General features: G+C 43.2%; 1 protein-coding gene and 1 long non-coding RNA gene across 4 annotated transcripts in view; one reads left to right on the top strand and one right to left on the bottom strand.

Moving 5' to 3' along the window:
- The window catches only part of LOC104910581 (uncharacterized), an 83,912-nt gene extending 69,202 nt beyond the window's left edge, over nt 1-14,710 (top strand). Inside the window, exon 6 of the long non-coding RNA XR_014882993.1 lies at nt 9,403-14,710. This is a non-coding gene — a long non-coding RNA (uncharacterized LOC104910581). The remainder of the gene's footprint in view (nt 1-9,402) is intronic.
- The window catches only part of EPHA5 (EPH receptor A5), a 198,771-nt gene that overhangs the window by 4,917 nt on the left and 169,541 nt on the right, over nt 1-24,313 (bottom strand). For all 3 annotated transcript variants that reach the window (XM_085222715.1, XM_085222717.1, XM_085222716.1), the window contains 5 exons: nt 19,438-19,499; nt 18,444-18,653; nt 15,233-15,382; nt 10,326-10,519; nt 7,153-7,308 (listed from right to left, as the gene is read on the bottom strand). In XM_085222715.1, coding sequence (XP_085078841.1) covers nt 7,153-7,308; nt 10,326-10,519; nt 15,233-15,382; nt 18,444-18,653; nt 19,438-19,499 — 772 coding nt within the window. The remainder of the gene's footprint in view (nt 1-7,152; nt 7,309-10,325; nt 10,520-15,232; nt 15,383-18,443; nt 18,654-19,437; nt 19,500-24,313) is intronic.

Below are 24,313 nucleotides of genomic sequence, written 5' to 3' on the forward strand. Positions count from 1 at the left end.
TCCATAGGATTGTCACACTTTTCAATCTTTTGATTTGGAAAATCCCAGGTTTTCTGCTCGAGGCTAAACACTACATTCCATCATCACACCCTTTTTCAGTGAAGCATCTCTCTGAAATCACAACGCAATGGGTGTGGAGTAACAGAGGTCCATGAGACACATCAGCACACTCCTTACCTGGAAGAAAAGGCTGCAGCATCTGCAAAGGTGTCTAACTTCTCAGGGGGACATGCTTTCATTTCTACCTCCACTGAATTGTGAAACTAGTTCAGCAAGCAATCTTAATAATGAAGGAAAATGTAGTAATACTATTGTTCCATGCAATTTATTTTATGTACACAGCACAGTTGGAAGTTCACACCAAAGATAAAAAAAAACAGTGTAGGACCAGAATTTTAGAAGAGCCAACATCCATCTTCCCCCCTGCTGAATGCTGCTCTGCTGGTGCTCTTTGAAAGTTCAGCTATTTTTTTCAGGTATCTAAAAGTGCAAACTGAGCTCTTTTGCAAATCCAGCAACACATATTGCACATATGTACTGTTTCTGGTAATATCTCTCTGCTCTTGCATGTTATGCAGAAAAGCTAGCCTGAAACTATCAGCAAGGCATGTATGTATTTGCATTTCATACACAACTCAGTCAGTCTAGTAAGAAAAGGTCCATGCTCTCTGGTGCAACAGCAGGCTTCCTCATCAAAAGGATCCAAGCACCATTTTCAGGTTTTCAGGGTACTCACTAGAGTCTTTTTTCCTCATAGCATCCTGCATAACCCAATATCCTTGAGCAGTGCCTCATTGATTTAAGAGAGGCACAGACAGAGAGAAGAAAAATGAGTTTCTAGTTTCAATCCATTAGTTGCTCACCAGGGGATCTAATCTATTTTTTTGACTATTGAATACTCCTGAATGTGGAGCTACTGGTCAAAAGTGTGGGGACTCCTCAGAGAGGGGAAAAGTGCTGTATGGTCTTTTAGCTCTGCAAAGACTGACCAAAAGCCTAATCCAGACAATAGCTCCTGAGCCACATGCTCACCAAATATAAAATTGTCAGCTTTATTCAAAAGCCACCTTACACTTTGCAACGCCAGCAACAAAACTTTTGAGGGGGGAAAAATAAATAAAAAAAAAAGCCTCAAGAATGCAGGAGCTTTAATTCCCTTTTTCAAGTGTGACTTGCACCCTGTTGCAGCCTTCCATACATCCAGCATCAAAGCACTGGACTAAAAGCAGTGGAAGACAGAAGCCAATTTTAAACAAAATTGGGGGAACGTAACAGCCAGTATGGGGACAAAATAGATTTCTTTGCCGAAGGGCTGCAACACAACTGTCCTAAAAATTCAATCCAGAGCTCGTTGTTCCATTTTTCCACAGTTAATTGGCAATTTCACTGGGCTTAGCTTCCCAGAGATGTATGGAAGCATATCTTCACGGGCTCTGCAAATATCTGGGGGGAGACAGGAAAAGTGCAATTCCCTGCAAGAAAAGGCACATCTGAGACCTTGCAAATGGCACTTGCAGCATCCAGGCTACACCTTGCCATGCAAATGACTCTACCCCAGGTGCTGGGTTTGTGTGCACTGATGTGGCAGCTGCATGGGTATTTCTTGAGGCTATGAAGATAGGAGCACCCATGTGTCATATGAAACAGGTCTCCCTGCTTCCAAATACTCGACTTGCAGCAACAAGACAACTTTCAGTCCTGCTTCAGGAGTAAGTTCCCCCTTCTCATTTCTTTCTTTCATGTAATTTGGAAAATGGAAATACACAGGAATTCAAATCACATGCTGACACAGTACTATGAGGGCAACTTAAGTTAACCAGAAAGCCAAGGAAATAAAGGGGAAAATAGGTGTCGGCCCGTTCCAAACAGCCTGTAAGCAGCTGCACACTTGCCATGCTCTTACCATGGCCTTACATGAAAGTCTGGCTGCAAAGTGCCAGTGACAATACAGTACTCCCTTCAATGCAATATCCTCCATTTAAAATGGTTGAATTCATGGTCTTCGCATTGTAAGAAATATATTTAAAACATTTTATTTACAAATAGAACTACTTATACACCATGGACCAATTTGTCAAACACAGTGTAGACTAGGACTGGATTGCCACATAAAATACAACACTCCTCACCACTCCATTACTCATGCAACCAAAAGGGCCAGGTTCCTGAAATATCTCCATGGCTGAAAGCCATCAGCCTACCAGAGATTACTTTGCATTTCATCTCCCACCCCGGCCATATTGCAGCACTCTCCTTCACACAGTGCAGTTCTACATTGGCCCATGCAGACTGACACTACTCACAGAGTTAGCTGTCAGTTTGAAAGAGGGGAAAGAATAACCTCAAAGACCTTTAGAAGACACTAGGGAGAGAGGAATCCACTTGCAAGGGACCTTTGCACGAGATTAGGATCTTTCTTCTTTTAAGAGTTCATCTGCTCTTATTCGTTACTCCCATCCTATTTGATTATGACTTGAGAATGGGTTTGTTCACAAGTGTATGCACTATCACTATCCAGAACTGAGATTTTAGGTTAAGAATAAGCATCTAGAGCAGGTGAACTCTTAAATGTTCTTCATCCAGTATAACTTTTAATAAATAATTTATTTTATTTTATAAGAAAAAAATACAATGCAAAGCAACACATCACATATTATTACAAATATTCAGAGTTCTTCATCTAATAACAAACAACAGGGTGTCCTGAGATTCGGTGAGCACAGATCTTTCAAAAGGTGTAAGTATGCAGTCCACAATTTGTTAGTAATTGGTCCAGTCAAATATCAGACTGAAACTCATGTCATGGATCTATCTATTCTTGAGTATTGTCCTGGTAAAGTTAATCTTGCAGTGGATTGAAAGAGCTCCAGACACACTCAAAGTCACTAGGTGGTCCACAAGTTTAAAGAGCAGGTCTGGTCCACTGGAAAGGTTTCCTTCAAGTCTGATATCCAGTTGGAAAGAGGGGGTGGAGGGTGAGGCTCCACTTTTCACAAGGTGATTCATCCCTTTGCAAGAATTAGAGCTAAATGTAGAAATCACTCTTTGTTTGAAAACATACATTTTCAGGTCTTTGCTTAAGCAAGCAGAGCTCAGGACTTGGGGCGATATTATTCACACTTTACAGCTTTCAAAAGTTTTATCTTCAATAATTTGTCACTAGCACTATTCTTTTCTGGAATAAATGCATTAAGCATGACTTTGAACGAAGCAAGGTGGTAACTGGGATTTTGATTTGCATGCAAGGTGGGATTTTCAGAGTGCTGAACATCTACCATCTCAGCCAGGTCCCCTGAAGAGGACACAAGCTGATCGCCTACAGACACCAGTTCTGTCAGAATGCTATGGCCATCCCCTCTCTTACAGTACTAGTAGCTTTACCCAGGAGATTTTAGGAATTCTTTACATTCATCGTATTTTTTCAGTGTTTTCTGGCGGTGATTAATCACTTCTCCCTTCTTCACCTAATTTCCATGTATTTCCTAAGCAGTTTCAATTTGGGGAATATCATTTTGGATGGTATTTGAAGGCAACCTCTTAAATTATAAAGAATCTTTTACTCATGTCATTCGGGGAAAGAAAGCTAGTTGCAAATGTTCACACATTCTTTTCACCTGATCCCCCCAAGTCCCAGCTCTGAACAGTTGCCTCTATTAAAAAAAAAAAAAAAAACAACAAAAAAACAACAAACAAACAAGGAACATTTAGACTGAATTCTCATTTGCAGAGTACAAAATGTTTTGTTGTTTCCTCTCACGGGGAGATAAATTAAAACCTCCAGAAACAACAAAACCCCAAATATATTAACCTTTAAAGAACTTTGCTTGTTCCAATGTTTATTTTTTCCCCATAGCATCTCTGGAGAACACATGAAGCTTTCATTTGAGCCCCCACAGAAACCAACATTTCTCTCCCTTACTTTGTTGATTTCAAAGGCAATCTGCCAGTTTACATCAGAGCACACGGTTCAGCTCTTAAGTATGGGATAGCATTCTCCTGATGTCCCTGAAGTCTAAGGTGGTTTCTCCTTTTTTAGTAGCTGAGAGTCAGGTCTTCTGTCTTTTTTTTTCACTATGTCTGAGAGTAATCACAGACGTCTTGATTTGGATGGCTTGTTAGCTTTTAATGAACCTTCCACAGTTTTCCCCTAAATAGACTCAAATGGGGTCAAGATATCTTCACTAAGCCATAATTGCAATGCAAAGGTACATGTGTGTTCAAGAACCAAGCCTGACTTACGCATCTCAAGGCAGCTGGGGGTGGGGTATTACTCACTAGCATGGAAAACTAGCTAGCTGGAGCCAATTTTGAAAAGTTGATATAATTACCTTGATACCAGCAGAACTTATCTGTATTTGCCAGGTAGGAATCTGATGGAGTTATGTGGTGCAGTGATGCTTTTTTATATAAAGTGTGGTGAAGCTGCACATGAAAGGAGCTTCACAGCCATTTTAGGAGGCAAAATAGTAGTTTATGCATGTTCTTCACAGTATGATCAGATAAGCTGGTGATGGCCACACCAACAGTCTCAGGGTTTGTTTTCAGCCTTATGAGGATGAACAAATCCAGGCTAAACACTGGGGACCCAATGATGCCTTTCTTGTATTACCTAGCATTAAACTAGCCAGAATACAGCCAACAGAGCTACCTATAGGATACACCTTCATGCACAGTTTTGTTTCCCACAAGACTGCTTCATGCAGCACCTCGCCTAATACATGAGGTTGGAGCTTTTCAATTTCTTGCCTTTTTCATTTTCAAGAGAAGTGAATCAGTGAAATGCAAGATGGATTAATAAGATGTCTACTTTCATCTTCAAAAAAAATCCCCCAAGGCTCCCAAACATCAGCTCTTCTGTATTACTCTACTGCTGTAAAAGCTGGAAGAAGGCTGAAGCTCAGAATGTGTCATCTTCTGTGGGGACCAGTAAAGGACCAGAGCAAAATGACATTTGTGCTACAGAGAACATCCTGGGACCCTGTGGAAGGGGTTTAGATACAGTTTGCAGCTGGTGAGGTTCCAGCATCTCTGACAGCTATAATGATACTTAAACAACTTGCCTTTTTTGGCTAGAACTATACAGAAAATGAATTTCCTGACTCACTGTCAATCTGAAGAACCATTTCGAAATACCTTTGGGGCAGCCTGAAAAGACTTAAGGGGTATTACTTTTGAAATTTTTGAAATACCGAACAGTAAATATAGAGGAATTTTAAAGTCAAATTGAACAGATCATTTCACAATCTGAACTACTACACCCAAGAAAAAGGTAGAAATCTGGCACAGCTGTATAGTCCCTTCTATTATTTATAAATCACAGATGTGCAACCCAGGAAATACTTATTTATCATATCACAATGCACTTCACTTTAAGTGATTTGGGGGAGATGCAGTCATTCCTCCAAAAGATGAGGTTAGCAGTAGTTTTATCAGTGTGCTAAGAAGAGGAATGCTAAGACCGTATAAAGCTACATAGGTGGCAAAAATACCCCTGATTTAGAGTTGTACTCAACATTTTCTCTGATCAAATCAAAGCCTTTCACTTTTGAGCTAAGCATTTCTTTCAGAACACTTGAAATTACATGAAGTTCTAAAAAGGAACAAATGGGAAGTTTTTGTGAAACTTAATTTTGTTCTTTGGTATGACTAATACAGCCAAACAGCAAGAAGCCTATGATGTATTTCAGACATTCTGCAGATTCTACTAGGACTTCCTTTGATTCTAAGATTAAGGTGTCACATAAGAGAGGAATGCTCCCCTTTTGCTTTTCTCTTATGTTACTACCTCTTCCTATCCTCATCACCATCCTCTGGCTAGATCTTCCTGTCTGCTTTGGCAATGGACCTCAGTCAAGGTGTGCAGATGGGTCCAAATGGAGTACCAAATGCATATAATAGTCCCAGGAATCCAAAAAAGGAACTAAGAAGAAATCTAAGGACCCTGGTTTCTTAGTCACTAGAAAAGACTTAGTTTCTCACTTGGGGGTTCACGCAAATTAGGCTGGATTAGTCCAGGAGTAAGGGACAAATACTGGTCAAGTGGATGAACTAAATAAAATCAGGGAGAGGAGAGATATTTTTGCACTCCATCCATACGCGACTTGTCCGATTAAACTGAAACTGAACTGTATGGGAGTGATAGCAACCTGCAACATGTGCAAAGGAAGTCAGCCTGAAGGGTGAGCTCCACAGCAAGCCCTGTGGCAGACAGGAAAAATGCTGTGGTTCTGTAGGGTACTGGGATTTTTTCTGTTTTGTTCCTAATCCTCTGCACTGATTCTGCCAGTGCACTGGTGATCTGCATGTGGTCAGAAGACTCACTACCTCTTCCAAAGAAGCACCAAGGATGGAGCATAATCTTTGCCATTCTGCCCCAGTGTCTGCAACAACCTAAGCTCAAGTTAATCCAGTCGCAAAGGCAGGCTTTGGGGCAAGTTTGATTAAGTGTCAGGACGAAACAACAGACAATTACACAAGACCAGCAATTAAAGGTGGAGCAGAGCAAACCAGCAGCCTTGAGGCATTTATCAAATCGTTTCAATGCTGTCACCCTGACCGCAGACATATCCAGGTGCAAAAACCAACAGCGCACGCAGGAGGAAGAGTCTTGGCCAGGGACCTGTTCACTAGAGCCACTAGTTTGTCGATGGTATTCAGTTGGCATCGGCTGTCCCTACTCCTATTTCTATTGCAGGAACGTTGAAAACTACTTCCATGCTTTACTAGGCTTGACTGTGCAGTTAGCTACATCTGGATCAACTCTTCAAGCAGCTAATGCAGTGTAAAGCCAGTATACTTCAGAAGGGCCTCTATCTCCTATGCATTTACTAGTATGCATATTTTTTCTTATTTGTTGATAACCCTGAGTAATAAACTGCTGCTATGATGAGAGGACAGCTTGTCAATTATTCAAACTCAAGCATTAATTTCTGGGAGTAAAGATGCCAAGGTACTGGCTTGCCAGCATAGTGACAGTAAGTTTTAGTCTCGTCTGCACTTGTTATCATCAATACAGATGCTAAAAGAGAAACTGATGACTGCAAACAAAGGGAAATGGTTTCTTTTCTTCAGTCTCCTCTCTACATATTTTTGAAGTTTGTTTCCCTCCCCAGCTGCAGTACAAGAGGTGAAAATGATCTGGAAACTACTCACTCCAGGGTCACCTGAGCCACGGAATCCATTGAGCTGTATCCATTCTCCATGAAAATCTCGGTGTATCGGCCCATTTTGATGGCTTCCAGCCACTCACCCACTGACCTGTAGGCACCGCTCCCCACTGGACTGTGTTCTACCAACAAATTTGATACTCTAAAGACAAAACGAAAGACAGAGAAGCAAAAAGAATCAGTATCAAGATGTACCCAACATGACACAATTGCTCTTCTGTGGCATTTTGAGTAATTGCTGAATCCCAAATTCCTCCTGTGGAGCTGTAATTTTTCTGACTCATTGGAAGTTGTTGACTTTACAGGTGCAACGTAAATGAGGAGGAGAGAACCACATGCTTTTTGAGCTCTGTGTGGGATTTCCTGAAGTTTTCAGTTTTATCTTAGTTTTCAGAAAGAGTAGCGTAAAAGCTTTCGAAAGTACCAACCATCTTAGTCAGCAGAATGAAAAGATCATGAAGAATTAGTTAGGCAAGACTTCACAACGTATGGACCACAGTTTCACCTGTAACCTCACCTCCTTTTGAGTTGCTGCCATTGCTGCTGCACACTGCAAGTGGGAAGTATCTGCTTCGACAGAGGAGCAGATTAGTGTCCATCCCCGTTACTTCTCACTCACAAGCAGGCTCCTTTTCCACAGTGCTCTCCCTGTCACTCTCACTTCAAGGTCTTCAGTTTCACTCTTCCTGCTCTGTTTTTCTCCTCTTTCTTTAAAGCTCATAATTAACTTAAAACAACCCAGAGACTGGAAACCGAAACCCAAATTACATTTCCCAGCAGCAGCCATCAGCAGCAGGCTGCTGTTAACACTTCAAGGGCTGCTCCCGCAGAGTCAGGCCAGGATTTTGTATGCAGGCAGCATCCAAGAAGCCCTGCAGAGAGCAGCAATGCTCCAACCATGCCTCAGCCTCCTGGCGAGGCTCACGTTTAGTCCTGAAACCAGAGTGAGAATCCTGGCTCCTGCAGCCTCACTCAGACTTCTGTGCAGCAACTGCTACCTGCTCGGTTATGTCATGCACAGAAGAAGCAATTCAGGCAAATAACAACCCTTCGCCACTCTAAAACCTGGCACAAATAACCTGTGTTTCGAGCAGGCCCACCACGTTACTGATGATGCGCAGAGCACAAAGAGACTTGTTCAAGGTCAGCCAGGAAAGCAACCAGATTTCTCGCGTTTTGTAAACCAAGACGCACAGTTAACATAAGCCTTGCATAAAGATTATTACCCACAGGTAAAAACATTTGCTGGGTCAGCCTCTGACTGTGAGAATTATGCTTGAAAGATTTTCAACTCAAAGGAGAGCTAAGATTTTATATTGTTATAGCACTTCAGGAATCTTCATATATTTTATGATCACATTAGTATTATTTGTTTATTTAATAGCAATGCTGAAGGGTCCAATAAAATGTGAATGCTTGCAGTACCAAGAGCATAATGGCTTCCCATAACATTTTATACACATGAGGAATTCAAAACTCCTAAGTAATCATAATGAGAAGTGGATTTTCAACACTAATGTCAGGAGGCACCTACTGATATGCATGCACTGTAATGTAGAGAGTGACTTCCTCCCTTATTTGCATTAATGACAATTTCCATAAAGAATACATTACATATATTAAAAAAAATCCTTTACAGCTGCTGCACTTCGAAATTATGATTCATTTGGAATTACTATGGTCCGGGCATGGAAATCTATGATTATAGAAACACAGCCCCAAAGCCTGGCTGTTCACATACTCCATACACACAGAATATACCCACAGCACCTTTAAAAAGGAGAAGTTTGGAATTGCAAGGGCCTATCAGTGGAATAAAATATCAGCAAAGTGTTTAACAGCCCAAGGAGATGGTTTACTGCCTATTTTAATCTTTTCTAGCTTAACAGGTTGATATAACAGTACATATCGCCATGTAACAGGCCTTGAAAATGACTGTTCTGAACTGAAAATTAAAGAGAAACATCACATTTTGTGCTATCATAAACACGTTCCTGCAGGTTTGCTGGGGCTAACATTACAACTAATTGCTAATAAGAGTCTTTCTTCAATTTCTTCTTCATATGGCTAATGATGCATGTGAAATAGCATGAACAATCAGATCTATTTTGTATTTAAAAATGAAACTATGTAAAGTTTTCATGTGTCTTCTCTTCCAGAATGAGATGGAGATGTCATGCACTGGGACGTGTTGATCCTTTTTTTTTTTTTTTTTTCTTTTGTCCTCTGAGAATAGGTCTTTCTGATGGGCCTCTTCCAGCATTAATAAGGGAGCTCCATGGCCACCAATCAGCGAAGCAGCAATGATTTATATACATTACTCCTACATGAACATGCGAGAGACTGAGTGATTAGCAACACAGATGGCTCAGAAGTAATACTTGTGTGCTTGCACTGAAATTACAAAAGCCTCTCCAAGACTCCAGTATCATTGAAAGACCACTACCAAAACTCACTAAAAAAAATTAATCTCTCCGTTTTTTTTTCTAAAGTGGAGTTTTATTTCTTGACACATACTTGCCTTATTTGTAGCTGTGTAGCTGCTGAAATTCACACTGAATTGCAGACTGGCTGCCTCATTCACTTAACGTGGTTTTAGCAAACTGCTTGTGTACAACTCTTTGGGAACGACAGAAATCCCCTCACAATTATAAAAACTGTTGGAACTGGAGGTGGCAGATAACACACCTGGGAATGCTTCTGGGAAGATGCACTTGGACATCCATGAGCTTTGCACATCCAATGTATTCCCAAGAGACTTTCTCATTCGTATTACAAAGATAAAGTCAACAGGCAGATAATTTGAGCAGTGTTTACTATCTACTTCACAGACTCAGTCTTGCTCTCACTCACCTTGGGGTAGAGCGCAGGTAGCTTTATCATAGACCTATAAATACTGCTGAAACTGCAGTTTCTAAAAGGCAGGCCACAGTAATTTTCTTTGCTGCAGTGGCGCTACATTTATAGAGTTACTGAATTGCTGACTGGCCTGCCAATTTAAACAGAGAAAGTTGGGTTTGGGAAAACTCTCCTGGACATAATGAAACTGGAAGAACATCCACCTGCAGATGCGTGTAGGCTAAAGAGAAATTCAACACCAGGAATCGGTATTCAGACAAGAATCTTTCTTTGAGAAATGGCTCTGGCCTGATTTTGTACCTGCTCGATGCATTAACCAACGTCTTCAAGCTGCTTGGGTTACGGATGAGCTTGTCCAACATGCTGACAATTTCATCAAACTTGGGCCTGCTGTTGCGGTCCTTCTGCCAGCAGTCAAGCATCAGCTGGTAGAGAGCAGCAGGGCAGTCCATGGGACTTGGCAGGCGATAGCCTTCCTCCACGGCTTTAATCACCTATGGGAAGTAAAACACAAGGCTGATGTGTTGCTTTTCTTCCTCTTACCTTTTTCCCCGAATATAAATCGGTTTAAATAGAGAACTCTGGGTCCAGCAATACTCTCACATACAACCGATCCCCCACCCTCTGCATATAGGAGACAAATCAAGTAAACTCCATTATCTTTCACTGCGTCTATGGCATAGGTTGAATAATTGATTTTTAGTCACTGCAAAATGAGTCTAGAAATCCAATGTAACCAGAAGGTCAGATCTCAGGTTGCACTTGTTCAAAGCTCAGCTGAGGTCTGTAGGTCACATCAGAAAACTAGAGACTGTTCTTGTCTGCCAACAGCAGCTTATGGGGCTTTCTGGCATTGTCTTGGAGTACAGTGATTTTGTTTATTCAGATGTTGGCTTCTTTTTAAATGAAAAGGCATGTGCTCAACCACAGATTTGTATTACAGTAATAGAAGTCTGACTGTATTTCAAAAGAGACTTTGAATGCTAATTGATGGATGGATTCAAGGCAGAGGCAGAACAACCATCTCATATATCATTCAATACTGTCTGGGTTTAGTCATTTCTTACTGTGTCCACGTTTCTGCCAGGAATTTAAAATGTCAGCTTAGGAGTATGTAAATTAAAAACAGGGGAAGTTTGTTGCACTGATTCCAAATACAAACCGTCTATGGTTCTATATCCAAAACAAGTGGTAAGCACATGTGCTGCCTGAACTCTGGAAAGGCAGAAATGAACAAATGAGGGCAGAATTGAATAAAGCAACTTGTTTTCCCTCATTTTGGACAGACTTGCAGCAGGGCTCCTAGCCCAGCAGTTCCGATTTTGAACCCTTAACAGCATTCAGAAGAACACAGCTCTCATTTCAGGCCACAAGGGTCTGCGACCATGTCAGCAGAGTCCTAGCAGCCCATCTTCACACCCTCTACTCCCAAGACTTACTGCCCAACAGAAGTTGGAAGCAGCTATTGCTGATAGTGAATACTGTGTGGAAAACCACAACGCTTCACTGCTTGACTCCAAGGACTGCCTCAAATACCATTCATTCTAGGCACTCTCTCACAATTTGAAAACATCTTGTGATTAAAAAAAATGCTCTATGGTTAGCACTGCACTTCTGGAGGCTCCAAAATTTAGGACCGCAAGCATCATTTTCAAATCATCCTTCACCACAGAGCTTTTTGCCAAGTGGAACAGTCCCAGGCATGAGCGGGGCTGGCTGAGCAGCATTAGCAGAAACCTGGAACCCTCTAAGGACATATGTAGTAGAGAAGAAATGTTTTGAGGCTTTGTAGTCTTCTCAAAGGATACTGAGCCGTCTGAATATCTGGTCCACAACACCTGCAATCCTGTGCTCTAACAGAGGCTTATCTAAGATTTCATCTGTGGGTGGAGCAGTTGCACTGCTCTCCACCCAACCTTTGTCTATAAAATTATCTTGTCTTCTGCTGGACTATTATATTGGCTTTTGCTCACAGCATCAAACACCAGGCTCACCATACTGCACTATCTGCATTGTCTATTCTTCACTTCATGCATTTCAGCTGGTCCCTGGCCCCTGGCCCCGGATTTACAACTGCCTTATAAAAAGTCTCTGTGTGGCACAGCCATGAGAACATTATTTGCTGTATTTATAACAATAATGGATTATCTTCCAGCTGTAGCAGAAAGAAAATAGTAGCAGGACAGGTAGCAGACCATCTGGCACCAGCTCACAATATCTGAACTACATCTGCAATGGGGTTATGCATGTTTTATATTCCAGGCAGTAACATCACAATCAATAGCATTAACTCAATTTACAGGATGTCATTCGTTCTGGTGATACAATGTAAATGGTATCAAAATACTGCAAGGGCTAGGAGCTGAACTCTGCTCTTGCATCTGAAGGTGCCTTCAGGGTCTGACTGTAACAGGAGCAAAAGAATGATGCAATGAAGACTAAGTCACTTGGAGCAACTGCAATACTTAGGAAAAAAAAAAAAAAGGCAGATTTGCCATTTTGTTCATGGGTAAGTACTGCTTTTTAAGACTTGAAGAGCTAAAACTTGCATACATGGGGAGACATGTTTGTCCCCTTACCTTTTCTGGAGAAGCATTATGCATTTAAGGATGAGGTGATGGCACCAGGGATTTTTGGAAAGTGAAAACCTGAGATAGTCTATTCCAGTAAACCAAGTAGCATTCATAGTTCACCGTTTTCACAAAACTGCTACTGTGAAGACTAAAAAGCAACCACTACGATCATTTAACTTACCATCCTAAAACAGGTCACAAAATTCCCCTCGATTCCTGTACGAAGCCTTCTCTTGTGGTTTAAAAACTTATTTTTAGAAAGCCATGCAGTCATCAGCATGACTTTAAAACTTTTGTAGCACTGAAGTTACAACACTGCCTGCTTTGTGGCACTGCACCCCCTCTACCACAGGGGAAACCAGCCTGGCTGAAACATGGTGAGAACTGTTTTGCTCACTGCTGACTGCGCCTGCATATAATATGCTTTAATTATAAACCACACAAAAAACTCTTGTGCAGTGGAGTCTGAAATTCATGTGAGCAGAGCTCACCAGACCTCCACCAATGCTACATCTAACACTGATGATTCTTCTGCCAACACAAGCAGGGGAAGAAAAAAGAAAGACAATGGGCCTTTAGGGGATGAAAGAAGGAGGAATAAATACAAGGAGAAATATTTTTCTGCCACAGCACTGAGTTAAATTTTCTAGACTGCCACCATTGAGGCATTAACTGTCTGCACATACTACAGGGAGAAAAAGAACCCAAGCAAAGCCTGATCAGGAACTGATGCTCATGAACATCTCACCAGTGTTCCGCTTCCTACTGTCAAAGAAAGCGCTTCCCCAGCCAACTCTCCCCAGGTGTGAAATTCACCCTTTCCCCAGAGGATGGACAAGGTGGTATTTATTTTAATTCAACAGTTCTGCAAATTGTGGGTGCTGACAGTGTTGCTAACCTGACAAGGGATTCCCCTGGCCACAGAGCATTATTTCACTGGCACCAGCCTGAATCTCAGGCTGACGTTTACTGAACATCTGTACTACACTGATGCATCAGCATTAGATAGTTAGAGTGCTTAGTGTGACTGAAAAAGCTCGGCTTAAATTGCTGCATTCTCCATCCAGGGTACAGAAGAAAGCCTTTGTATTTGATTGAGATAAATCTCTGTGTAGATACATGCTGCTTTACCAAACTCCCTACGAACATGACAACCTCAGTGGTGTAGAAGCGGCGGGGCATTCATGCCAAACAACACCTGTCCCCCTGGCAAGCAGCGCAGTGTTACCATCTCAAAGGCACCACTTGTTTTCTTGCCTGGGCTGGAGGTGAGCAGTCAAGACGAGAAAGCATGACAGGCAGTCACTTTCACCGATGGCAGAGGCACACAGGCAAAACAGAGGAGACACAGACAGCTCAGCCTCTGCTGCCAGCAAAACAGCAGAATGTCAAAGGGACAGAGACACTGCTCAAAATGAATTAAAATACATATATGTAGGAAGAAAAGGATGAAACATGAGGTGTTGTGCTTGTGACTGAGGAAGCTCATGGCAGAGCAAGGCCATTTGCCCACTCAGCCAGTGGCAGCACTTCCCCAGGTGGCTGGGATGCAGGATCAAAGCAGGAGTGATGAGGAAGGGCTCTTTGCCATATGCAGAATGGCTGCATTTTCCTCCATCACAGAGTTGCTCTGGGCCTGATGTGCTGCTGCATGGTGCCCCCTGCCTCATGGACTAGATGGCATCTTGAGACTTCCAGATCTCATATTTCTCAGAGATGTGAATAGGAAGGAGCAGCCCAGGAAAATCTGGCAAATTCAGGCTTAATTTTTTTTTTTTTTTTTTAGCTTTAGACAGACGCGTGTGGTGAATTCAGGGTACAAAGAAGTCTTGCAGTAAGAACACGAGATCCTTACACAGTGTGGGACAAGAACTAGAGTAAGGAGGGTGGGAGTATCTCCAGGCATGTTTGGGGGTACATCTCTCAGATGAGAGTGACCCTGAAGTCGAAACCTGAAGGAGGCACTGGGGCCCAGAAGCAAGATGACACACCTTAAGCACAAGCAAATGAGCACAAGAAAATGAGAGCTTGCATTAACACAGACTTACAGACTTTCACAATTAGAGAAAGCAAAGGATGAGAGGGAAAAAAAAAAAAAAAAAAAAAAGAAAAGGCACAGAACCATGTTCTCAAGATCAGCAATGCAAGGGTGACTGAGGTGCAGCTCTCTGTGCTGCCATTTTGGACTGCTATCACTTGATCAAATCACACAGCTTTTGTGCAGCAAAACAAGCCCTTACCATGATTCTCCTGAGTTTCTGCTTTACATGGCAGCAGGGGTTTGAACACACAATTGAAATGCTGCCAGTTATCAGCATCTATCCCCTGGCAGACCTTTGTCATTAAGCAGAGCAGGGACAGGCTCCAGCTCTAACAGCATTAGTGAAGCTCCAGCAGACTTCCAGGGGAACCAGGCTTGCCTCTGTGCAGACACATTTCCCTCTGCACACAGCCGCTCTGGGCTGCTGCAAAAACAGAGCATCCCATCAAACGGGAGGACTGCTTAGGTCTGGTGTGGGGAGAAAGACATTTTTATAGTGGCTGTCCTCCTCTGTCCCCATCCTGTCTCTCTGATTGCAGAATGAAGACAAAGCCCTCAAGTCCCCCCACATGGCAGCTCCCACATGTGCTCACATCTTGGTTTGTCATTTCCCAGTAAGGTCTCTCGCCATAGGACATCACTTCCCACATCACAATGCCATAGCTCCACACATCGCTGGCCGATGTGAATTTGCGGAAGGCGATTGCTTCAGGTGCCGTCCATCGGATGGGGATCTTCCCTCCCTGCAATGAGAAGGGAGAAAAAAAAAAAACAGATTGCAGAAGAGGGCAGATAGCATGCAAAAGAGGACAAAACAGCACTCCTTAGAGCACTGAGGGATGTTATTTTCTCTCTGGAAAGAGACATCGAATTTTAAAGTAAATCTGTTTGACAGCATGGGGCCCCTTTCCACATTATCTCAGCCCATAAGCATTTGTAGGCTGCCTACTAATTGGCTGTCCTGAAGGTTTGTTGTTTGAATGCTGTTTGAATGCTGGGACATGTATAGGATCAACATCTCAATTATGTTGCACTGGTTGGTAGGGGAATACAGTTCCTCCATTTCTAAGAGCGAGCGGGGGAGGAACAGACAGCTCTGAAGCCGGGGAAGACTTTGATCTAATGAGAGCTTCATGCAAATTGCTGCGGAAGTAATGCCTTTTTTTCCCCTCAATGCAGTCCCAATCCTGCAGAGAGATATGCACAGTGGGCACAGAAATCTGTGCCCGCAAAGACCTGCCTGCCTGGCCTTGGCTGTGGGACTGAAAACGATGTCACCTCCCACAGATCACTGTGGTTTATCTTTTATTGCATTTATTTTACAAATACTATTACTCTAGCATAGGGAGAGCTGTCAAATGTGCTTTGGTATTTCTTTTTTCCCTTTTTGATTTTAGGAATCAAACTTCAGACCAGCTCTGAGAAAAGGAAGGGGGGGAGTTTGGATTAAGAAATACTTTTCTCACTGGGTTTAAAGACTTGTCTCCCTAGATATATATTAAAATATATTTTACTGTGAAGTTCTTTCCTCTCTGTGCTGAGCTGCATGTTGGAAAATCTCTCCGAATGTCCCCTAATGCTGTTTGTTATTAGAAAAAGGTAGAATTTGGAACACATTTAAAAAGCAAATTAGAAAAGTTCCTTCTTCCAATAATTATTTATTCACAGGCTTATCAGTGTGTGCCTTAAGTGAAGGGCCAGATTCTCAGCAGTGCCAATTAGCACACAGCAGCACGTTGCAGTCACAGCAGGGCTGGATGAGAGCCCTTCTGCCCACAGGGAAGCTCTGGTCCAGCAGTGCTCTGAGCCCTATCGTGGGGTTGTGACTGCCAAGAGCTGAAAAGCCTCTCCCAGATAGCAAAATCTTTGCAGGACCGGGGAATGTGACCCAGGGAGCTCCCATCACAATCCCTATGGAAAAATGTGTTAATAAGTAACATTGGAGTGTGCCAACCTGACACACTGTTGGAGGCTTTCTCCAGGGCCTGGGATGCTGGGGATGGGTGCTGTCCACCCCTCTCTGTGACACTAGGGCCACGTGGCCTCACACAGGTGAACTGATGCCCAGAAGGGATGGTTCTTGCCACAGGCTGGAGCAGTCCTTTCTCAAGTTTGGGAAAATTACTATTGATGAGGAAGGTAGTAAACTCATCTCATTAGCAATAGACATTACGTGCTTGCCAGTTTTAAGAGTTAAACTGTCCAGGATACTACTGTGGATGCCACTCTTGGTCCTTCTGACCTTGGGCATTCACCAAAGATGGCAAAATACAGCTGGGAGTGGAGCAGCTTTACAGAGTTTGTTATTTGACTCTGGTGCCCAACACAAAACATCTAAGTTACGAGACTACCATTAAGTTCTGCTTTATTTGGCCATTCTTGCTTCTAAGGTATAAACTGATCCAATACTGATTAGCTAATCTGATCAATCACTCATGCCTAGTTTAGGGGCTGTGGATTTGTAGAAACCTCTTTGCCAAACAGCCTGACTACCAAAATATGTCAGGAAGCACATTTTTCTTGGACTCAGTCTGTACAGTATTGCCATATGTGGTGCTCAGAGACATGATCTAGCAGTAGGTTCTTAGAGGTAGGGTAGTGTGGTTAGGTTGTGGTTGGACTTGCTGATCTTGAAGGTCTTTTCCAACCTAAGCAAGTCTATGATTACAGAATCACAGAATTGTAGGGGTTGGAAGGGACCTCTAGGGATCATCGAGTCCAACCCCCTGCCAAAGCAGGTTCCCTACAGCAGGTCGCACAAGTAGGTGTCCAGGCAGGTCTTGAATATCTCCAGAGAAGGAGACTCCACAACCTCCCTGGGCAGCCTGTTCCAGTGCTCTGTCACCCTCACCGTGAAGAAGTTCTTACACACATTTGTGCGGAAATTCCTATGCTGCAGCTTATGTCCGTTTCCCCTTGTCCTGTCTCCACACACTGCTAAAAACAGTCTGGCCTCACCACTTTGCCCCCCACACCTTAGATATTTATAGACCTGGATCAGGTCCCCTCTCAGTCGTCTTTTCTCAAGGCTAAACAGACCCAGCTCACTTAGCCTTTCTTCATAGGGGAGATGCCCCAGGCCCTTCACCATCTTTGTGGCCCTCCGCTGGACTCTTTCCAAGAGATCCCTGTCTTTTTTGTACTGGGGAGCCCAGAACTGGACACAGTACTCCAGATGAGGCCTTACCAGGGCAGAGTAGAGGGGGAGGATCACCTCCCTCGACCTGCTGACCAAACTGCTGGCTCATGGCCAACCTGTCGTCCACCAGGACACCCAGGTCCCTCTCTGCAGAGCTCCTCTCCAGCAGCTCATCCCCCACCTGTACTGGTGCATGCAATTATTCCTCCCCAGATGAAAGACTCTACACTTGCTTTTGTTAAACCTCATCCGGTTTCTTACTGCCCAGCTCTCCAGCCTGTCCAGGTCTCGCTGAATGGCAGCACAGCCTTCAGGCGTGTCAGCCAATCCTCCCAACTTCGTATCATCAGCAAACTTGCTGAGGGTGGCCACTATCCCCTCATCAAGGTCATTGATGAAGATGTTGAACAAGACTGGACCCAGCACTGACCCTGAGGAACTACACTGGTTACAGGTCTCCAATCGGACTCTGCACCGCCAACGACGACCCTCTGCGCTCTGCCAGTCAGCCAGTTCTCAACCCACCTCACTGTCCACTCATCTATCCCACACTTCCTCAGCTTTGTTACAAGGATGTTGTGGGAGACAGTATCAAACGCTTTGCTGAAATCAAGGTAGACTACATCCACTGTTCAATTCTGTGCTGATTCTATGATATAACTCACCCTGGTAGTGTACGCTGCTTCAGGATCATCTTCGAGGACTCTGGAGAGGCCAAAGTCGGACACCTTGCAGACTAAGTTACTGTTGATGAGGATATTCCTGGCAGCAAGGTCTCTGTGTACGTAACCCATGTCAGACAGGTACTTCATCCCTGATGCGATGCCTCGCAGCATCCCAACCAGCTGAATGACCGTGAACTGCCCATCGTTCTTCTGCAAAGAGAAGGAGACATTTGATCAGATGAAAGTCTCTGCACCCTCAGCATTGCATGTGCACAAATAAAAATGCAAAGGCGAGTCTCTAGGGAAGAAAAACAGGGAAATTAATAATTCATTACTCTCATGCTCTGACCATGAAGCTTTGCAAAGTTTCATTGTTTGGATAAGCATCTCTAGAGACAAAGCTGAGGAAATGTAGTTCTTTTAACTGGAGATCAAGCAGCAAGCTATTTCCAATGGTGACTGATGAAAAGATTGCTTCAGGGAGAGAACATGTATAAAAACACCAGGACGGACTATCTCTGAATCAGCCGACTGAGAGGCGCCAACTTGCTTATAAATCCTACCTGCAAAAGTCCACGTGTCAATATTTGGGGCAGGAGCTATCCCCATGCTACTACACTGCATTTCTAACCATTTCCTCTGTCTTCTCAAGAAGATCTCATGAAAAGCTTTGACATTGCCTGGTTTTTGCCACGATGCAGTAAGGATGTGTCAAGAAGTTTGGCAGGATGAATGAGTCCTTTCCACACAGCACTCTGCTCTTTAGAACAAACACAACATTCTACAGTTTACTGGTATCTGCTTGTATCAGTGCATGAACCATGTCCTTCACGAGGCTGCATAAATACAGACCAAGCAGATAACTGAGCTAATTTTGCCTCCAGACTGCAGTAATGGCTGGACCAGCACCCAGCAAACATTTTTGTTTATATTAACCTTCTGCAAAGAACACAAACTCAAACCCAGCCCCCTGGAGCAAGTCTCTAAGCATTACCTTTAAAAATGTATCCAGAGAACCATTTTCCATGTATTCTGTTACTATCATTACAGGTTTGCCTAGGAAAAAAAAAAAAAAAAAAAAGTGTGCAAGATTAGTAGCAATTTATTAAAAACAACAACAACAACAACAAAAATAAAGTCATTTCAAAATGCTTCTGAATGTGAAGATGTAGCCACGCAATAGTAAATCTAAACTGAGCAGCCACTGGATCCACAGGATGATCACACTTATTGCCCACTTGTACATAGTGACATAGGGGGATCAAGGAAGGGAAGAAAAGGTGACCCCGAATCATGGATGGGGAGCAAATCCTACAGTGTTTAGATGGCTTTTGTGAAAGAGGTTACAAGCTGAACTCTGATAGTCCTGACAGCTGCCCCAGCAGAGCCAAAATGCACATGGCAATACTACAGCCTCCCCACTCTGAATAACTACACGAGCCCAACAGGAGCAACGAGAATGATCTGAAGTATCTATCTGAGTGTGATAACCATCAAGGCCAGGAAAGGATGGGATTACATCCTGTGTAATTCAAGAAATCCCATGTGACCATCCCTGTAAGTACATCTGAAATATGAAAAGGAATATTAATGCTGCAGGACAAAAGCAAATAAGCATAGACCGAGTGGGAGTGGAAATTAGGAGGTTTATGTGTACAAGAAGAACAAAGCTATCAATCAGCACCCCAGCACGGGATCAGATGCCCTTTCTCCAGCTCCATGTTGACCTCTGTGTATCCCACTCCTGGTGGATGTGCTGGGACATCCACTGCTCCCTGGCGCTGGCACGGAGCTCATACTCCCTCCTTTGGCTACAGCCCAGAGCGGAGGGCACAGCCTGCCATGGGGCAGATGTTGGGTTAACACCAGTGCTGGGTCTGCATGCAGGGAGGCACCAGCAGCCTGACTGCAATTACAATTTCAGGAAGCTCTTTGCTGTGCCGATTCTTTTTCACCTTCCCTAAATAATAACAAGATCTCTTCCCAAGATGTGTACTGTATTGATTCAGTGAAGTAGTTAGAAGAAAAAAAGGATCAAAACAAAAGTTCTTAACAAAAGACCTGGCCTCCTATTGTTGACAGGAATAATAATGTTTTTCGAAATCCATTTGATTAATTTTCATGCCCGAGTCATTTTAATGGTAATTATATATATAGTTTTTGCTCAGTTTTTATATCTAATTTCTCGCTAGCTTGCCACAGTAGCATAGCAATAATTAATGTGGTGTGCTCCAGCCCTTGTAAATTCAATGAAATCTTATAAGAACATGTAAATTATTTTTTATTTAAATCAATTTGCATTAGCTAGCATGAAGCACAGACAAAAGAAGAGCTGTCAGTTATTTGTAAAGTGCATTATAAGTGTCTTTTGTTGAAACGATCAACGAGAGCTGCCACATGTCATAACACGCACACGGAGGTAAATGCTCTTAAAATCAGTTCATATTCTACCATTAAGACCGATCTTTATCTTCCCACTTTCCCACTATGTTAACCATTTGCCTAATTTACTGTTTAATTATCTACGTAATAAAGATAATTGTGAACTTGTCAATCAGAACTCTTGCCGTTGTGCAGATCCTACCTATGCAGCAAAAGGGACTTGTACTGCTTCCATTCTTTCAGCTCTTATCGCAGCTATTGTCTGAGCTCAGAGCTTGCCAGAAGTATTATTTTTGAAATGAGAGCTGCACCCTGGGGCCAGGAATAATAATATCATGTGTCCCAAACACTGCAAGCCTTGTCTTCAAGGATGGCTGTGCAGAGCTCAATGCACAGAATGGACCCTGTGATTGTGGAGGAAAATCCCACATACATACTCTCTTTTTACACTTAAAAAGCATTCTGGGATTGCATGAACACAGCATGGTAATGTGTGTAGATAGCAGAGCCAGATAGGGAAGCGCTGGCACTGGTGCCAGGAGAACAGTTGCAGCCAGCCACAAGGATGTGAACCTTCAAATGCACGTCTGCTTCTTCCAAAAAAGTTTGCCCCTGCTCTCAACAGTGCAGATTCCCGTTATGTTAGTCTTCAAAAGACACTTGGGTTCTTTTATTTGTTTTGTTTTCAGTGGGGAAAAACAGAGAAGCAGTGAAGTGAAGCTGCTGCTGTTTGACTGTATGTGCGTTGGCAAGGTGTTTCTCTGCATCACTGATGAGTGATTTAAAGTAAAACCTGGGTTCTTTAAGCCACCTGTCATGCAATCTCCACAGAGAGCATGCTGCCATTTCTGATGTGCCCAGTCTAATGAGTTGCTGCAAAGCGACTGCAGGATGGGGCCCTTATCTGTGACACATAAAGGCAGCACTGCAGCGAGACTGGCATCTCATCACCCCACCGCCCCAAGGGACTTCCTGCAGGATTCCACCTTGGGTTTCCATCTGAGAAAATAAAAGAAGATTTTTGCACTTATGTTTCATTATCTGACAGCCGCAGTTTGACACTAATTGTGAAATAAATTAGTCCCATATCCAAGAGCATGGAAATAAGGACACGGCAGAGTAACTTTTAACCAAAGTAAATAAAAAGTAAACACCGGCCCTTTTAATGTGCTGGTCTGATTCTCTGTCAGCAGGGCTCTCTCCCGCTGGTGTTTCGGGGCCATAAAATGCATGCAGATGTCATTCCTACCCATGTACACATTGTCAGAGCAATGAAATGGGATGCTGATGAAAACAGGACTGTTGCCTCTGTAAAGCAGAAATAGTTAAGGGCTTGTCTGCATGGGCACAATGAAGACAATTAATCCAAATTAACTAAAGGTGGGCATTTGAAGTAATTAGTTAAATGGCATTGAGGTTCTGCATGAATATTCTCATTCAGAATTAAGAACGGACTAATTCAGTTTCACTTAATTTACTTCCGAAGTAAATCATGATGCATCAAAGATGTTTTCCACTAAAATTCTGAATCTACGATAGAGCAGCGACTCAATTGCTAAATGGGAAGAGAAGTTAAAAAGTACTCAGAGATAGCATCATAGTCTGGGATTTATAAAGTTGTTTTGGTACATTCAAACTCCATTTGCTCCAAGTCCAATTTAGAAGTTGCTCTGCTCCAGTGAGGAGAAAAAGGGTTCCTGACCCCTCCCTGAAAAGCTGCCACAGTTCATATGGAAAACTTCAGTCTACTTTGGAAGAGGGACTGGAGAAGAGGTGGGCTGAGTAATTGCTGAGTCTCCCCTCCTCGGGCTCAACAAAGACTGAATTAAATAAGCAAATGTGATGTGTAAAGAAGAACAGCTCCAGTAGCACAGATGGAGGAAGAGCTACTTGAGATATAAGCTGGGAGCTAAGGACCTCAGGAGGGAGACAGCACTCCCAAACACCCATCCTGGTTCTGGGATTATATCTTTGCAGAGGAAAGACCTATAGGCACAGACATTAGAGGGCACTGGCCAGAAGAACTCAGGGCACAGAGTCGGCAGAGCCATCCCCTCAGTTTCTAGGGTTCAGACCCCTGCAGGCAGCCAAAGCTGGATCTACTCTATCTTGGATTCCTCAACCTCTGGAAACCTGGGAAAGTGAAGCACTCCTTCCTTCACTGTTTTTTGCCTCATCTTTGAGAAAAGCATCTGAAATCCAGAGCCACCAGTTGCTCAACACAACAGCCAGATCACATGGTTGCACTCACTGCCTTCCTCAGCTCCCCTTTGCCATTTATTCCCAGCTCAGTTCCCAGAACAAATCCAGAGCTCTTAAGCTGTAAAGCCCCCAGTGCTACCACAGCCTTCGAATCTGATGGCTCCTTTAAGTAAAACCTGCTTGCTGGGGAGCCACATCCTCTCTCTAAGTGAGAATCCCACCCATCTTCCGAGGCCCTGGCAGCCAGAAAGACTCACACCCATGTCAGCAGCAGCTTTTATGGCTGTGTGAACATCACTCACTTCCTGCCCAATAGCCCTCATCCCTACAGGGCTAGAAATGGGCACTTTCTGTCCAGGAAAGACTGATGTGGTGATGCTCAGCCATTTGCCCTTTCATATTCTCCTAACACCATCAAAAGCTTCAGATCTTAACATGCACCCTCGTCCCATACACAGGCCTCTCCATCTATTTGGTTCTTTCCACTTAAAGCACTCAGCTGAGTGTACGGGGTCAGACTATCATATGCTGCTCTGGTGGGGCTCACAAGTGGACATGCCCCTCAGATCAGGACACACAACAAGGACATCCTCCTGGGGTAGAACTGTTGCAAAGGCTGTGGCTCTGAGAAAGCACACACATTGTTGCCAAATTCATCCCCTACTTTTTCTCCCCCGCCTTTATAAAATTTATTTGTAAGAGAAACCTATTTTTGCTAATTTTTTTTCTTAAAAGTTTAAAATACAATTTCAAAGAAAAAGCAAGAGAAGGCTGTTGACTGCAAACTAAAATCAATTCAGAGGATGATATGATGATACTAACAGGACAGCCAGCCAGTGTCTGCATCTTCTTTGTTGTAGCTCTGAGAAAGAGCTGAATCTGGAGAAGATGCCTTTAGTGAATGATGGTTGGTATTAACAGCAGCCACGTGCCTCAGATACCGGCATTTCAATGGCAGTGGCTAAGTTCCAACGTTACCAGTCATAACAGCAAAAGGGGTTTCCACCATTCACACTTGTGAGGCTAGAGTCTCTCAGGCTAGCTAAAAACTTCCCCAAACACTTGAAATATATTTTTAAATGAAGGAGTTGTTACCCACAAAAGAACCTTTGATGCAAATAACTTAGCCACACTTATTTCTATCTTGCAAATATCGGGCTGAAATAAGGCACACTGTGAAATGCTAGAGAGAACCCATAGGTCTGTTTGTGGGAGGACATGCATGCACACTCTCACTCCTCCAGATCCTCTAAAGCTTCCAGTCAGAAGAGCAATGATGCCTCTGC

Source organism: Meleagris gallopavo, chromosome 4, assembly GCF_905368555.1.
Source record: "Meleagris gallopavo chromosome 4, MGAL_WU_HG_1.1, whole genome shotgun sequence".
In the NCBI taxonomy this organism is placed as follows: domain Eukaryota; kingdom Metazoa; phylum Chordata; class Aves; order Galliformes; family Phasianidae; genus Meleagris; species Meleagris gallopavo.